Source organism: Melozone crissalis, unplaced genomic scaffold, assembly GCF_028551555.1.
Source record: "Melozone crissalis strain CALT ecotype California unplaced genomic scaffold, PUWL_Pcris_2 ptg000023l_1, whole genome shotgun sequence".
Lineage (NCBI taxonomy): Eukaryota > Metazoa > Chordata > Aves > Passeriformes > Passerellidae > Melozone > Melozone crissalis.
The window spans coordinates 31,647,352-31,664,913 of record NW_026535801.1 but is presented as its reverse complement, the minus strand read 5'-3'; the positions used below and the strand labels follow the sequence as shown (position 1 = coordinate 31,664,913).

The 17,562-nt window shown below is 40.5% G+C and overlaps 1 protein-coding gene across 8 annotated transcripts in view; it reads right to left on the bottom strand.

Moving 5' to 3' along the window:
• The window catches only part of KALRN (kalirin RhoGEF kinase), a 459,777-nt gene that overhangs the window by 169,005 nt on the left and 273,210 nt on the right, over nucleotides 1-17,562 (bottom strand). For all 8 annotated transcript variants that reach the window (XM_054277949.1, XM_054277952.1, XM_054277950.1 and 5 more), the window contains exons 12-13: nucleotides 9,114-9,283; nucleotides 3,969-4,143 (exon numbers count right to left, since the gene is read on the bottom strand). In XM_054277949.1, coding sequence (XP_054133924.1) covers nucleotides 3,969-4,143; nucleotides 9,114-9,283 — 345 coding nt within the window. The remainder of the gene's footprint in view (nucleotides 1-3,968; nucleotides 4,144-9,113; nucleotides 9,284-17,562) is intronic.

The window sequence follows — 17,562 nt, the reverse complement described above, 5'->3', positions numbered from 1 at the left end:
ACGTGCAGTGGCTTGGTAAAGGAATCAAACCTATCAGGCATCAGAGTTAGACACATTTCCTAAATAAAGGATGGGCTGTCATTTGGTGTGTTAAAACTTAGGGCAGAACAGCTCCCACAGGGACAGCCAGGGTCTCTCATGTTTCTGTTATGTCTGTTTTCAGGTGTTGCCATAGCTTGGATTTCATAACTTACCCCGAGAACCCAGAGTGTAAATATCAGTCAATAGAATGAGATTAAGGCAAGAAAGAACAGGCAGCACATGCTATGGGGCTGTGTGTTTGTACCCAAATTCATATCTGCCAAACCTGCCATGAGTCCAGGGCAACACAAAAGCTGCCTGTGAGGCTTAAAAGTCCTAAATGAACACAGCTGGTCTGCCCCGCCAAACAAATAGGCAGGTGGCTTCTCTTAAAGGAAAATATTTTTCCTGAAGACAAAATGTAACAATAGTTGACAGATTTCACTAAAGTACAAGATCAATAATGCCTAAATAGATGGAAATAATTGTTGATTGTACAGTAATCATTAATCCTAAAGTTTGTCTGAACTCCAAACCTCTGTCAAGATGCAAAGATTATAGAAAAGCTCAAAAACCAGGAGGGCTACAAAACAGATGGGCACAGTGTAAGTTTAGGAAGGAGTGCCAGAAGAATGGGTTATGTGATCAATGGCACATATTTCAATATTTGTGGAGAACAGTCAAAGCAGGGTAGGTTCCAAAGAACAAAAGACACTTCCTAAGCAAAACGGCAAATCATTCATTTGCCATTTGTTAATTTTGAAAAATCCCAATACTTTGTTTGCATTATTAATTAGAAAGGAGAGAGAGAAAGAGAGAAGCAGGGAAAATAAACAGAGTTGGAAATGTTCAGTACCAAAACTGGATGGAAAGAGACAGCATAAGATATTTTCTGAGGCTGAACTCTATCATGCAGCCTTCCCTTAAGCTGTTGGAAGCAGATGGGCTCCCACAGCTGCATCCCTCCAGTTTCCACTAGAGAGATGCAAAGGGTCCTCATGTCAAGGGATTCCCTGGAGCACAAGAACCAACAGACCCAAGAACACACACCTGAGGGGGGAAATGGGAAACTGGGTGCTTGACAAGGCAGAAATGGCAATGAAGAGAAAGATGTTCAAGTTTGGGAGGAGGACTCAGGTTTTGCAGGCAGTTTGTGTGAGAGCAGGAAGGATTAAGACAGCTTCAGCAGGTACAGGTCTTTCACTAAGGATGTGTTCAATATGGCACTGCTCTTTGGACAGATGGAAGGGGGCTTATCTAGACTAGAAAAGGAGAAATTAATTTGACAATCAATCATACTGGTGCACATTATTTCACAATTCTTAATCTATGCAGGATCTAGGTTATTATGGAAAATTAAAACCTAAATACATTTCTGGTCATAGCTCAAGCTACTTGTCTTTATTAGAAAAAATACTTAATTTCCTGTTTTAAACATATTTGCTCAATAGCTTGGAATAGTCAACCATCAGAAACATTACATGCTTTTAAATTATGGTGATGAAAAAATATTTTTGTTTCTCAACACTGGCATGAGATAATTTTGTTCATTCTTGTAACAGTTTCCTACTGAACTGGAATCTTCATTATACAGCTGAGGCAACTGACTGCAATCTACTTTCTAAGCACCATTACTGTGTCAATTTGAGCCAATTCAGCTGTTTGAAATGCATAGCATAATGTGTTATTGAACAGTTTATTTCAAACTGCCTTTGTTTTATTATCCATCAAACTGCCTTTCTTGTTTAAGCACTAACTGAACTTAGAGAATTTAAGATACTGACCTGGGTATATTTTTCACTGTGTTTTCAGTAAAAATTATCAAAATTATTCTAAAATAAAAAATATTTTTCCGAGAGAGGGAGCTTTCTAAATAAAATCATCTGCTCATAGACTCTCTATGAAACATGCTCTCAGATTTCCCTGTAATATTAATCTTTCAGAGGGAATTCAGATGTTTATATGATAAAATATTAGCAAATCTACAGTGACAACTAATGATGATTTTCTTTAAAATCCTTTCTTGCTAATCTGATTTTAGAAGATTCTGAAGCACATTTCTAATTTTAAGTATCTTAATGTATCACAGCCACAACATTCTGTGAATATACAGAAGTAAGATCCATGCAGAAACAAATCAAAAGTATCCACAAAGCATTTCCATATTGGTATCCCATGTGGGGGAATAATGTAAGTCACATCCCCTCGTGATGCCTTGGTAACCCCATCAGTAAAGTAATGCCTGGTAGTGACACTCTTTGACTGAAAGACTATTTACAAAGAAAAATAATTTGAGTACAGTGATTTGTTTTAATTTTGAAAAAATACTTTTACTTAAATTAGAACAATTATAGGTTCAGACTTGAATCTGCAGTGAAACAGGCTGAGACCTTAATGAGTAACTCACATGGCTTCACCACATACTGTCTACAAACACATTTGGGTGCTCCAGAGGCACAAATTGGTTGTCTCTTTCTTCTTTTTTGAAAACACAGATGCCATTTATGGGTATGTTCCAGTACAGCATTCACACCCATTTACATCTTTAAAGTAAAACTCTCAATTATTCAGCATCTGCCATGCCACACCAACATGTATAAAAAGTATCTTTTATTTAAATATAGGAAATAACATACTCTGCTGAAAGAGTATGTTATCTCCTATATTTAAATGAAATAGATACTTTTATAGATTTATACACAAATACAAAGAATGCTGCCTCTCAACATCAAGGAGGCTGCACATCACTGGAAAGTAAATGAAACTATTCCAATTTACATAGTTAACAAGCACTGTGGGACAGACTGCAGTGAAATACCTCACTGTGCAGTCACAGCAGAGAAGCTCAGACACTCCTCACTGATTCCTATGTCTGGCATTCAGCAATAGAACAGGACACCTTTTCGGAAACTGGACACCTGCTTCCTGCCTTTTATCCCACTGTAATTCATCATGTCATGTCTTAAACAAAAAATGTAACACAGCATTCTAAACCTCCCAGCAGTTACCAGCACCCACCTTGAGACTACCTACAGATTTACAAACAATAAATAAATAATGAATAAACCTACAGATTTACAAACAATACCTCCAGGAATGCATCATCCTCAAACACTTACAGGTGCTCGCTGAACTGAACAAGCACCAGGGGGATACAGCAGGAGGAACACAACCCACAAAGGACACAAGCACTGGCATCAGTCTCACAGACTCTGTACACAAGTTAATACACATTTTGTTCCTTTTCCACCTCCTATCAGAAAGTAATTGCTGAGATTGGCTGGAATATCTTCAAAATTTCTCACTCCAAGAATACCCCAATATTTTGATGAATTTTCCATCCAGTGCTTTTGATTCCAAAACAGAAGTACAAAACAGAACTGAAAGACCTTTTTTTGCATGAGGACATAAAAACATCCCTTTAATTTCACAAGGGACATTTTTTTTCCTTTTTAAATAAATCCACTGCAGTGTCCAAAAAGCCCACCTTTAAATCCACTGCAGTGTCTAAAAAGCCCACCTTTTAAATACCTTTTCCTTTAATGCATAACATGTTTTTTCACTCTGTGGCCTAGAGACAGGCATGTATCTGTTTGTATGTGAAGAGACAAACCTCACTAATAAGTGATACAGAACTTTCAAATCCCTGAGTGACTCATGTCAACAGAGAGTTAGAACAGGCATCTCATGAAGCTTCTCTGCAAAGCAGGCAGATTCCCAGCATAGTCAGGGAGGCACCCATGCACCTATTCCAGCGCGTTCTGGCACTTTATCCTAAAGCATGCTTTAGGTCCAACTGCCTGAATTAAAGCACACTTGTAACTCTCTCCCCCTCACTGGACAGCTGAGCAGAATCCAACAGCCCAAGATGTCCCCTCACAGGGTATGTTCACACGTTCTCTCTCTCCCACAGCTCCCCCCAGCCAGGTCCTGCAGCCAGCTCTTACCTCAATGGTGTACTGCTCAAAAATGCGGAGCTGAAGGAAAATGTCTAGCTTGATCTTCCTCTCATGGAAGAGCTCTTCCATCTGTACCTGGGCCTCGTCGAGCTGCTGAAGGACGGACTCGATGTGGCTGATGGAGCTGTTGTGGGGGGTCTTGTTGTTGGAAACAGCAGAGTCCCTGTGGCAAGGCAGAGGGCAGGGTTAGAGCTGAGCTTTGAGGCAGGCAGAAGAGCAAGAACTCCACATCTGTGATTCTGCGTGCTGCTGAGGAGCAAAGCCAAGCACAGGGGACGGAGGGAAGGTGTGTGCAACACTCATCTCCTCTACCCCCTGAAACCCTGCAGCTCCTCAGCTTGGCACAAAGTTTGAGCAGGGGGATCATCCTTTCTTGTGTGGTGGACACTGTGACCTTACACACTTTGGGAGGAGATGCACATCAATCTCAAGGGGTCTCTTTAGGAGACTGGCTGGCAATCACCTTTAACGCTGCAGGGTCACCTGCTCCTGCCTATACTTACATCAACAGAGATGTTATTCAGCCTCCTGGACCTTTAGAAGTTAATTTTCTGCATTTGCCCTATTATTTACAGACAAATTGAATCAGAATTATGAGTGTTTTAGACCAATGGCTAGTGATGTCCTGGTATCCTCTGGATAACGTAGTACAGTAATGGGAACAGATTACAGTGCAAAAAACCCCCAATACACCTTTCAGACACAGCAAGAGAGATCCTGACTTGTCTTCTCACTGGGGGAAGGGAAAGGAGATGTGAATGTGACAGGGCAGATACTGCTCCAGTTACATTTTCCATTTACAGGCAGCAGAAGGGAGCAAACCCTTAACTTGTGGGCCAGGACCAAGAGGGAATTTGCTGCTGTTCTTGAAAGCTTAGCATGGGCATAGGAAAGCCATGATGTTCCCTTTTGTATTTGTGCTTTCATGGATATTAATAGGCTCACCTATAGTCTGCTATGTCTTCAGCAATTTTTTTTTTCCAGTGACTGTTTTACAGATAAATACCATTTGCAGACATAAAGAACTGAAATTTATCCTCAAACGCTCCACACAAGGTCCCTCAACGTTCCAAAGGGCCAGAAAGGAAACTCTGAAGCCAAAATTTAATCTTGGCTTTGACACATTGGCTAAAACAAGATTTAGATGTAAGTTCTACTGATTTCCCTTGCTTATATGGGAATATTACACTGATATTTTTCTCTCTAGATGTTATGGTTTCTGCACCACTCTGTCTGTCTGTTTTCACATTCATGGTGATCACAGGGTCTCTGCCTCCACATTAGAGCTGCACAGAGGAAGGAGGAATTAAAATAACTAGAGATTTTCAAACTACAGCTTAATCTGAGGCTGCATCCAATCAAGTTCTGTTTCCCTCAGTCAGCACCTGTCTTCTATAAAAGGACATGAAATAAGTCTTCACTCAGATGCAGGATTATTACTATTCATATATTATCTAAATTACTCAATGAATTATTCAAGACCGGTGTTGAATAATCTCTCACGGGATCTAGAGACACATTTAGTTTTAGAAATTCTTTTTCATTAAACATTTCACTCTTCAAATCAAGCCACACTTGCATTTCAGTGACTGATGCAATACAAAAGTTTAAGAGTTGTACTCTGGTGGGTTTTTAAGTCTCCTTGGATAAAACATTGACAACCTCTGGCTAGTCTGGTCTGAGAAAGATGTCCCTCAGAAAAAAACATTTCTGAGTTTGCATGCTTCTGTCACAATTTTTCTTGTTCTGTCTGGTGATGAGAAACTCTGGGAAAGAATAAATATAAGACCTGTACTAATCTTTGAAAGGCTATGGATTAGAGTTTTAAAAGAATTTTAGAGTTTTAAAAGAGTTTTCAAGTTGAAGTTTAATTCAAAGAAATTACTGGAAAAAAAAACCCAAAATAAACTCTGGGGAACAGAAAATTGGACTCAGTATCTTGCTGCTGACTGGTTAAAATGAACACTGTGCTCCTAAAACCACTTTCAGTGCTTCCACTGGGAGAAAGCTCAATGAGAAATATCTATTATCTGAAGCTTATATACTGAACTACTGCAAAAAAGGCAAGATACCTAACTCTTCAATGGCTTTTTTTTTTACATTCCTGCTTTTCACATCTCACTGGAGCAAGCCATTGTTTTGCCTCTCACAGATGACCAGAAATGTTGCCCCCAGCAGCACCCCTGGAATTGCAGTTCAAAAGGTTTGCTTTGTGTTGAGAACAACAACCACCTCAGTAAAGCACTGATAAGGAAGAGAGAAAAGTGTTTCCTATGTGAACCATGACATGCACAGAGTTTCTAGGCAGGCCAGTTTTGTTCCTGATAGGTTTGGCCTCCTGATGGAGTCACTGAGGTCCTGAAGACCCTGTGTGAAGTGCAGTCCCAGGCATGGTATTTAGTTCAGGCAGCCGAGCTTTTCATTGCCTATCTGGAGGAAGCAGAGTGCTCTTACATAAATGATCTTCTCTCAACCAAAATCTGTTCTCTCAAAGATAAGAACAAGAAATGTAAAACTTTCCAAAGCTCCAGTAATTTTATTGCTTTTAACCTGTGTTATGACATGTTTGATAGGAGCAGTGTATTTCATTCTTTTCATTGTTGTAGCATTTGCAGTCTTCATCTATTCTTCACGGCAGGTACAAGGTGATCCACAGTGAAATGCAATCCTGTGTTAAGGAAAGACTGCAGCAATTCTAGTTTTTCCTTTATCTGTGTATTCTTTACCATTGCCAGCAGTGATGAAAGCTGGTGAGAGTGGGCACACACAGAGGCAGCTTCACTGGGCTTTTTTTCCACAGTGTTCTGCTTTGAAAGAGTCCAGGATCGCATTACAAGCTTTGCAGTTAGTCAGAGTTCTCAAATCCAACACTTGAACCAGCTCATGTTGACAGCTCTGCACTGCAAACTTTTGTGTGCGTTTAAATGTTTGGTATTAACTCCATCAGAACCAGGGGATCCACTTGCACAAATATGTTCATCTTGTTCCACCTTGCTCAGAGAACAAACTAGACCCCAAACCCAACTTTTCTTTGTTAAACACAGCTGCCACAAAACCTGCCTTAGTACTTTGCAAACACTGGAGCATGACACCAATTACAAAAAAAGTCTCAAAGCTGAGGTCACAGTCACTTTTCCAAGACTGAAGCTAAGAATTGACTATGTTCACATTAAGAAAAAGTGGAAGTCCCACACACCACCTTGCAGTTCATCTCTTTCCCATGCTCCACTGACTTCTCAGCTCCAGGTATTACCCTGGCCACTCTGCACACTTCCCTTCTGACTCAAGTACAGGCAAAAATCCTTCAGGCCGATCCCACAATCAGAACCAGGACTCCTTGAATGTCAACACTTTCTGCAACCCCAAAAACCATTCCACACTCCACCTGATGGGCTTTTTCAGGGTCCCTTTCAGGCTCTTTTCCATGACTGTTCACACTGAAGTGATGCCATTCCAAGAGTTGGGAAGAATAACAAAAAAATTTGTAGCTCACAATTTAACTGCCATTTTTTGGATCTCATAGAAGTGCCCCAAACTTTGCAAACAATTTCTTTGCATAAAAGTACATTACCATGCAGACCTTTGACTGACCTGCTACAGCTGGCCATACACACACACTCAGCTAAAAGCCCTTCCCCTCTGGCAGCTCACTTACCAAACCCAGCATGTTTTTATCCTACTGATCTCATCAGCAAAGATGAATAGAAGGATGGAATATCTACTCCTAATCTTTCCTCTCCAACTCTAAAACTGGCAAGCAATGCCACAACTCCAGTCCCTCACCTCCCCTGTGGTGCTGGCAAGTCACACACATAGGAAGGGTAGGAATGTCCATTAGCTCTCTGGTGTGGCTGCCCAGGGCTGAATGACAATAAGAGCCTACAGCAGTCCTTTCAAATCTCTCATGTTTTATTTTTCTGACCCAGCAGAGAAAACTGCATCCAGGATGACAGGGAAAAGCTTAGAGGAAAGCTCAGCATATGGCAGTAGGAAAATGCTTATTACTGCAGGAGGTCTCTTAAGGGCAGAGCTCCACCAGAGCCCTCATTGTCCAATTTAATCCAGAGCATCTTGGGCTTTTCCTCTCAGGTTCCTATTATGGCCCATGTTTTTCTGCACATCTCAGATGAGAAGTAAAGGCATCAGATTAGGAAAGCTCAGGGTGAGGAAGATGATGTCACTCTCTTGGACTGTCTGGAGAAATGCATAAAACCTGGGATATTTGCATATTATAATGTATACAGAACATGCACGCTATGTACATGTGGGTAAGGGCAACCTGGAACAATACAAAGATATAAATAATAAGTGATGTATTGGACTTGGTTCAGTGCCCAGCAACATCCCTAAAAGGCAGGAAAACTTCACTGCTGTCAACACAGCTAAAGGCACAGAAAACCATTTTAACAACAAATGAGAGAGATTTCACAATTGCAGATTCTGTATAAGCTTACTCTGCAAATATTCATTTGACAATACTTGCAGATTAAGAAAGAAATGAAACAAAAACATCGAACACCGAACAAAAACCCCAACCTCCCCCCACACCTCCCCAAATTCTTGGGACTGGTCTCTTCATGTATTTTAAATTAGGCAAAAATGAGCTGGTTTAATTCACAGTGCTAGTAGAAGAACCAGCAGTGAAAGAGCCTCTTTGACACTATGAATAAACCCCACATACACAAAGATAAATAGAAGGGTGCTGCATGCAAAGTGAAACAGTGAAGACTGTTATACACGTGTGTATTTTATTAAGAGGAATACACTTACCCTATATTGGGAATAACCATATAAATCACGAGGCCTCAGCTCACAACCATTTAACAATCTTCTATAAATACCAACTAAAAATATTCACTTCAAACACATTTGGTTTCATTCACTTCCCAGTGCCTATAAATAATCTCTCAGTCAAACAGGAAACCAATGCTGATCCACAGACTGCTCTCATCAGTCCACACAAATCACTCCCTGTAATTTCAGTAAAACACTCAAAGGATCTGAAGAATTATTAATAAGAAAAGAATTACAAACTCTCCCAATTGATCCTAGCTTACAGTTCCCTATTTAGGCACCCCTAAAGCACAGCATGCATCAGATTTCTCAACACCTGTGCCCCAGGTGGATGCTTACCTGAGCTGCTGGATTAGATCTTCCCCTTCTTTAATAACATTGAGGGTGGCATCCAGGGTGGCTGTTTGCTGCTGCTGAAACTGCTTGATAAGCTCCTGTACCGCATCCACAGAGTCAGCACAGACATCCTCTAAGAGCTCCTTCTGCAGATCTTCCATCCATGTCCACAGCTGGGAAGAAGGGGAGGGAAATATAAATCAGAGAAGGATTGAGATTTAACCCTTTTGCTCTCTAATTCCAGATCAATAGGCATCAGATCAAGCTGTATGTTTCACAGGAAAACTGACCTAAAATTTGTAAACCCAAAAAGACACATTTGTTATTGATTCAATTTAAAGCAAGAAAATAAGATAAATATAACATCAGGTAGTTTTTAAAAAAATTAAATTTCTGTTTATTATACAGCAATAACTACTTATTTTATTTGGATTAATTCTTTATACTAGCAACAAATTAAAATCTCCTACATCTGTGTAACCCTTTCAGGAGCTGAGCACTATCAGCTGCTATTAATTTCACATGCAGCTGAAGCCTGTTGCAGGACAAACCTACAATCTTTGGTATGTGTGTATGGTACTGACTGAAGTCTAACTGTGCCTGCTCAGCTATGGCTTCCCAGGGGTTGAGGTTTTGGGGTTTCTTTTTTTTTTTTCCAGTACTTAAACCCCCTCCTCAAAATGCACTCAGACTCTGCCTTTTAACTCTGGGAAAATTCAAACACAGGAGACAGCAATATCACTAATCGACCCCATGAACATCCATTAATTTTGAATAGTTCTGACTACCAATTTTAAAGCCACAATCAGAGCAACAAATCATTGCCAGTGCTTAGATGAGAATTTCCAGCCAGCTGTTCATCAGAGGTCTGGACAGGGGCAGGAATGCCCCAGCAGCCTCTCACTGGCTGTAAAGGCTTAAAGCGAACAGAGGATTCCCCTTTAAGCTTGTGCTGAAAAGTGAGTGTAAAATTGCACCAACCGAGCTGGCAGCCTGCCAGCGCACCCTAATGACTCCACCAGAGACTTCGCTGTGCCACGCCTGCCCCATTAACCCACATTTTGCTGGTGTGTGCTGGAGGTGGCAGCAAAGTCCCAGAGTGGGAAATGCCAAAGGATGCGGTGCCAGCCCCGGCTCCTCCTGCTGTCCCAGGGACTGCAGAGCTTTGTCCCACAGGGACCTCGGGTGAACGTGAAGAGAGGAGGACATTGTGTGTGGGTGGCAAAGAGCTGGTGAAAATGTTTATGTTCAAAACGAGTCGTGCTGGATCCCCATCCTGCAGCATTTCCTCTGAGACTGTGAATTCTGCACGTCCACATGAAACGAGAGGAGGATGGGGATGTCTAAAGCTCCAGCTGCCAAAGCTTCTCACAGCCAGGGCCCACACCTAAGGCCAGGCACTAAGTGCTACACTATACACAGGGTACAGACTTCAAGGATATTGCCCTGGCCCAAATCAAAATGATCAAAACTAGAAGCACTCATGATACCAGAAAAGGGAGAGCTCAGTGCCTTTTGCTCTGTCCCCACCTCTGCTACTGAGTCCTTGCTTGAGAGACTTACAAAAACAAGCATTACAACATATGCCTTGCTTGTGGGTTTCTCAGAGTCAGCCTTGAATATTTTGGGTAAATGCCTCTGTTTATTCATAAATATTATAATGATAATGGCTTGCCCAGCTACTGGACTGAAACAGAATGTCTTTGCTTGGAATATTTACATATTTTCACATTCTTAGGAAAAGGGCGCAGTATAAAGAGGAACTATTAATCAAAGAAACAAATGTAAGGGAATAGGCATGAGAAACAAGTGAAAAAATGAAAACATATTTAATGAGCCAAATAGAGGGCTTATTTCAGTCATGGTTTGAGGTCCATGTGCTGAACTTTGGAAGCTACCATAAAGGAAAATGCATTAGTGACTTTATATGTTAATTATATTGAGAATCTTCCTGGTTTTGATCCAATCCCTACACCCACTCAAAGAGTAAGTGCAGCTGGACCAAAACAGAGAAGGACCAGGCTGTTCAGGAATATTATTTCTGCTTATCAGATCGTCAAGTAATAGAGCACTTGGTAAATACAGAGAAATAGCTATGTATATAAATCATCCTTCTGTTTTGAGGTGGTAAAACCACCAGTAGTTTTTAAATTTCTTGTAATTCTTAGTTCCTTTTTCAACTTAAAAAAGCTCAGGAAATTTTCTTTATAAAAATGAAATTGAAATCAGGAATTTTGTTCATTCTTAGGAATCTGCTATTTTCTTGAAATTATTTTGGTAGGGCAGAGGAGAAAGTTTCCAACCTTCAGAGGAAAATCCTGTGCTCTAAAGTGCCTCCAGAACCCAACTTTTTAGAAGGAGCATTGGGCATTTAAAATCTTACACCACTGTTTGAGTAGGCTTCTAAATAAGTTTCAAAATACTTAAATTGTATTGTATTTACCTGGAATCAAAACACTCACTAATTTCAGAGAGCACTCAAATATATTAACTCATATTAGCTTCAGATGTTTCCATTAATGACCTCTGTCTATAAGGATTTGCATAGAAAATCTATCAGAATCTAGGTCATCCTTGACTCAGAGGCTTTTAATCCTTTAGACTCCACCAATCCCTGGAAAACCCTAATACAAAGAATCAGTCAATATTAATAAGATTAGGAAGATCTTTCAGGAAAAACTCACAATAGGAATCTGATTCCAAAACCTCCTAGGTTATGTGCTACAATTAATAGCACATGGAATAAATTGCTACCATGCCCACTTGTGAATGCCACAGGAATGAAAAGACCAATTCCATGTCACTGCAACACCAGTCAGAACAGCTGTTAATCATAAAACAGAAATCACATCCTGATTGTCACTGCTCAGGAAAATCAGTCCCTCTTAGGGACTGATGTTTCATTCCAATGCAAGTATTTGAAAGATTAAAAAAATCCTGATTCTTAAAGCCCCAAGTCACTGGATACCTTGTGCATTTCCAGTCCATGCTGTGACCTACTCTAAGCTAGATAGCTTAGGCAAAGAAACTGTTCCCATTAAAATCTGACATATTGCACAACACAATTTTCATATTTGCAGAAATTGACTTATTTTATTTTTACCGTGAACAAAATTTGTGAGTATTTGTCCCATTCCCATACATACTTCAAACTATTACTAAGGTACCACTTGATCCCATACAGGGGATGTATGTAGATATATGCAGATATTCTAAATATAGAGGCAGAATTTCCACATCCACCTGTGGTAACTTTCAGTCATGCATGTGTCCAGAAAAGGAGATAACCTCTGCATTATGCTACTTAACCGGTACTAAACAAAAAATGCAGAATCCATGGAAACAATACAGAAGTATCACAGAAGTAAGTTTTGTTTTTCCTTCAACTGATCTATGCTTTGGTGTGATTAATTGGATATGGAGAACCCAATGCATTAGTGGTAGCACCTGAATTCAGTCTATGAGAGATCTGACTCAAATCTGACTCATGCAAACTACATGTGAAAATGTCATAGTTGTTAGCTATGAGAAGTCTCAGGTAAATACCTATCCCTAAGACATTAATGCTAAAGGTTTATAGTGGCTTCCCAATTGAAGCTTTATTTTATCAAGGCTTTACACAAGACAACTAATTCTCCTCTGCTTACTAGAACAGTGGGAAAGAAAAATGACACCCCTCCTTTCTTTTAGGATAGCATCTGGTGCCCCTCATACATGGTGCCAACAACTTTTGCGTCTTTCTTGGATATGAAGCCCAGGCAGTTTCCATCCATCCAAGAGACAATACAGCTCTTTATTCCCAGCTACTTCATCTGATGAAATACCCTTCATTTTGCTCAATTAGTAAGACCACTTAACTCAAGGTATGAAGGACACCTGTGCTTGTTACCTTAAATTAATGCTTTTCACTTAGAAAAAGGAACCACTTTAAACAAAATCTAAAACCTAAAGTGATCGCTAATAAAATTTTACCTGCATGATTGGAATAACCATTAAACATCCAATGCTTATATGCCGCTGTTTGTAAATGACAGAGATGAGTTATAATCCCCTCAAAAGCAGTTTAAAAGCACTGAGTTATAGGAGCAGTGCAAAGAACCGGTTCAATCCAGGAGATTTACTGTTGTACAGCATTTTTGCTAGTCTTATAAACGAGGATGTTAATGGAAACAAGCAACTTCCCAGGGTTCTGCCCCTTTACTATGCCAGAGGTGCATCATGTATGGCAGGGCAGGCCCCAAAAGGATGCTCATGACAATTCAGGAAGGGAACATTGATCACAGCAATGGAGACTAGAGCAGAATGCACAAGAATTCAGTGACATGCAGGGACCCTGCTGCCACTCCAGGAATTGCAATGTCAATGTTCAGAAAACCAAGGGCAGGCAGAAAAAGACCCCCCCAAAACCCTCACAAGCAGAACTGCTCCAGAGAGAGATGCCCATCAACCCTATTTCCCTCTGCTACTATGTCAGGCTTTTACAAGCCAATTCTATGGCAATAATATTTAGCTTTGTCATGATATGCACTAGGAAGTCACACAGATCCCAAGTTAAGTTAATTTATGGCAGAACTTCAGCCTGCACTTGTGTTAAGACATCTGTTCAAATGCTGTTGTGCATCCAGCTTGACTGCACAGCCTTTAGGAAATTGTCCCCACACCAACATGGTGGTGCAAACAAAACTTTCCAGCACAATTCACCTTCATCAACTGGTATTTATTCACACTTAGTATGCATTCAGTCCCGTTTCAATTAAAAGAACTGAGCGTTGATGTAAATTGGAAGCATATTTCAGCAACAGTGTCTGAAATCATATTCAATCTCTCAAGAAAACGTCAACAGAAACACAGAAAACAAGGTCTGTAATGATGAGCTGCAAAGTGACCTCATGCCACCAGCAAAGTGTCACATAATGGCAGCACACCTAATAAAAGGCGACAGGATTGGATGTGACCAGACACTACGTATGAAATGCCACCACTTCCACAGTAAGACACAACTCATGAGACTCCCTGCTGCAAGACCTAATGTTGTCAGATAACACCAAACTGGTTGGGAAGAAATGACAAGTGGAAAGGGAACATTCTGTGAAAAAACTGATCTCTCCCTAACCTCTTTCTTGCTTTTTCCCTTTTCCGCGCCAATTTCTTGACATTTATCCTTGGTTGGGCTGCATCTGGTGCTTCTGTATGCTCAGGCTTTTTAATTAGTAACCTTGCCTATGGCAAAAGGATTTGCACTGCCTAAACATCTGATGCTTTTTCCAAGTCCTGCATGGACCAGATTGATACAGCACAAAATAATCTCCTCTCAAGGCAAACATGATTTGGGTAGCTAGGCTTACATGAGGGAGTGTGTAGATCCCCAGTCCAAGGTCATGTAATGTAATTCAGGGACTATTTGATCTAGAAGAGAAAATTGATTTTAAAATGAAGAATAAAATGTACATGTTCTGTGCTTCTTCTGCCGCCATCATGAATTGTAAAAGCATGTTCCTTTTCTAGTATAATTATAATATGTTATGTGTGATTAGGAATCTTGTTGCAATTGACTTCAGTAACTGTAATAATCAAATTCTGCACTTGATCACACTGGCTTAGAAAAGTTCTTCCTACATTGGAAGATTTACTCAGTTTTACAGCAGTGTGATACAGGACAATTTGGTGCAGGGGAAGCTTCCCACGCTCCAAATGCAGCAATCTACTACAATAAATGCGGGTACCCTCACATTCTCCTTATTGTGCATTGGTTCTAAACATCACTTTTCAAATGGAAGCTGCAGCACCTCTTCCCTCTATGCTTTTTCCAGTGACTGACTGTATCTGTCACTTGCAGTCTTACCCTGATCTGCTTTGAGCCTTTTGTGTAGCTTTGTGCACTATGCCCTGGGAATCACAAAAATAAATAATTTGTGACCATTCTGAATCATTCTGAATCTTGCTAAGGACTGAAAAAACGACATGACTTTTCTTTAACCAGGCAGTCTGGTTGGATCCATTGACTTGAGCCACTCCACTGTTAAATAGAGACACTCCACTAGTTAAATAGACTCCAGTGCACAGATGTACTTCAGGTGAAAGACAGAATGTGTCTTTTGAGTGATGAGTGAATTACAGGAGTGTACCTGTGTGGCTTTGATGAAGATCTACTCAGTACACAGATTATTGCTGGCTGCCCACTCTGTTGCCCTTGTACACAGCACTGAAGCCCACAGACTGGAACTAGGAGAAACTTATCTTCCTCAGCTTCAGGAAATCAGAATGGGCAGAAATGTGTCTAATAAAAGAATGCTTTATGAAAGTTGGCACATCTTATTTAAAGATGTTCATAAAACTTCCTTTTAGCACAAACCACTTATCTGGAGAGTGAGGCACACAGGCTCACATTTCCACAACATGCAAAACACATGCAAGGGCCTCAAAAGCCAAGGAAAATATTTGAGTGGAGCCATTGGTCTGTAACAATGCTGGTGAATGGCCTGAAAAATGTGAATAACAAAGTATGAACTTAAATGAAGTCTACAGCAATCCTTTGGCTAGCACTTAGTGGAAGGATGGAAAGAACCTCTCTTCCCTGCACAGGTTTGACTTCCTGACATTTGGTTTATGTGGCTGCATTTACAAGCATTTGATTCTCATTACTTTGATTCTGTCTCTTTTACCAATCTTTTGCCACCACAGATGGCAGAATTTTATTCAGTAGTGGCCTGGCTGTGCTTCAAACTCCCCTGCTCAAGAGCGGGATGTGCTGCCAGAACACCACAGCTCTTTTCTTCCCCAGCTACTTAATCCTTCATGAAAAGAACTTGCTTCTGGGGAACAAATGGACAGGAAAGAAAGGCACCCTGTACCACCCCAGCTGTCCTGGTTCCTCAGTCCCAGATCTTTGGTAGCTTTACAGACAAGATTCAGCTCTGCAAAAACCCCCACCAGAGGTAATGACTGGTGAATGTTGGCATCTTGGTTGGAGGGGGATTTGCTTTTATTTTCTGCTTCATGGTAATTGATTGCTGATAACCCAGAGTGTACTTTGATATAGCTCACACAGAAAAAACACATTTTATATCAGAAGAGCCCTCTCCACAGCTACAATTATCAAAATAATAAGCTGACAGGTGATCTACCTTCTCCAGGGAATCTGCCACCCAGACAAGGGACAGCACACATGTTGCTGTATGGGAAACTCTGCCAGTTCACTTCTACCACATTCTCTAATTTCTGCCTGCAAATTCACCTCTGATGAGAGTAGGAGAATAATTAGGAACTAAGTAATTCTTAAAAATACCAAGCAAACACAATAAAACAGCTTTTACTTAGAATCATAGAGCCACAGAATCATTACAGTTAAAAAATACCTTTAAGATCACTAAGCCCAACCATCCATTTAGCACCACCAGCACACAGATTCAGCTCCCAAAAACCATGGTCATACTAATAGGAGGCATAAGTCTAAGGTTTGATGTTTCACAGACCTGCTGTGAGAAGAGGGGCAGGCATTTTCAAAGTCTGATTTTGCATACTGTAGTGCATCTATTTCGGGTCTTAATATAAACATAGTGAAGGACAAAATTTCTAGCTTTTGAACAAAACACATAGTGCTTCATTCTAACACTGAAAATTCTGGGGTGTGATTGGTGTGAATATGTGAATCAGTGTGAATATGTGAATATTCCATCAGTGAATATTTTATGTGCAGTGAGCCAGTTTGGGTCATTTTAATGAACAAAAGTGCTGTCCAAGACAGGAGCTGTGTGTAAGACAAACACATGTTCAGAGAACAAGACCTTTTCAGAACTTCCAGAAGTTGCCAGCAAGTGGAGTTGCTAAACTGAATATCCCCTGCATCACAAATCTTTATTATCCAGTGGGTGATTGCTCTGGAAAGTCAATATTAGCAGTAAAAGTCAAACAACAAATTTTTAAGTTCAGTAACATTAACTTTGATTCCTGTGTCAATGCACAGTGAGTGACAGGATTACAGGATATATCCCAGAACCACTGTCATGTTTGCTCCATGATTAACTTAGATACATTCTGTCAGCTCTTCTGATGGGAGTCAATAGCAGCTGACCTCAGTCTCCTGAGCTTTCTGCTCCCTGTGTCCCAGCAGCTCTGCCTCAAAGTGAAGAACAAGCCCTGTCAGAATTAGTGATCTACACTGAAATAATCTCCTAATCACAATATTCAACTCAAGCAGAGAAAATTTAATTTCACAGGTCTTGGTTATCAAGCAAAATTAAGTTAGCAGTGCCTGCAATAAAACACTGTTACCATTCCTGACTGACAGGGCAGCCCCACTCCATTACCCAGCTGGGTAACCCCACTGATGTCTGTGGGGTGAACAAGGTGACCTACTGACCACAAATAATACAGGTTATAATGCAGGAAGCTGTCTGACACTTAACGGTCCAGGACTTAGCTCTCAATTTCTCATGGCCTTATCAGACAAGAT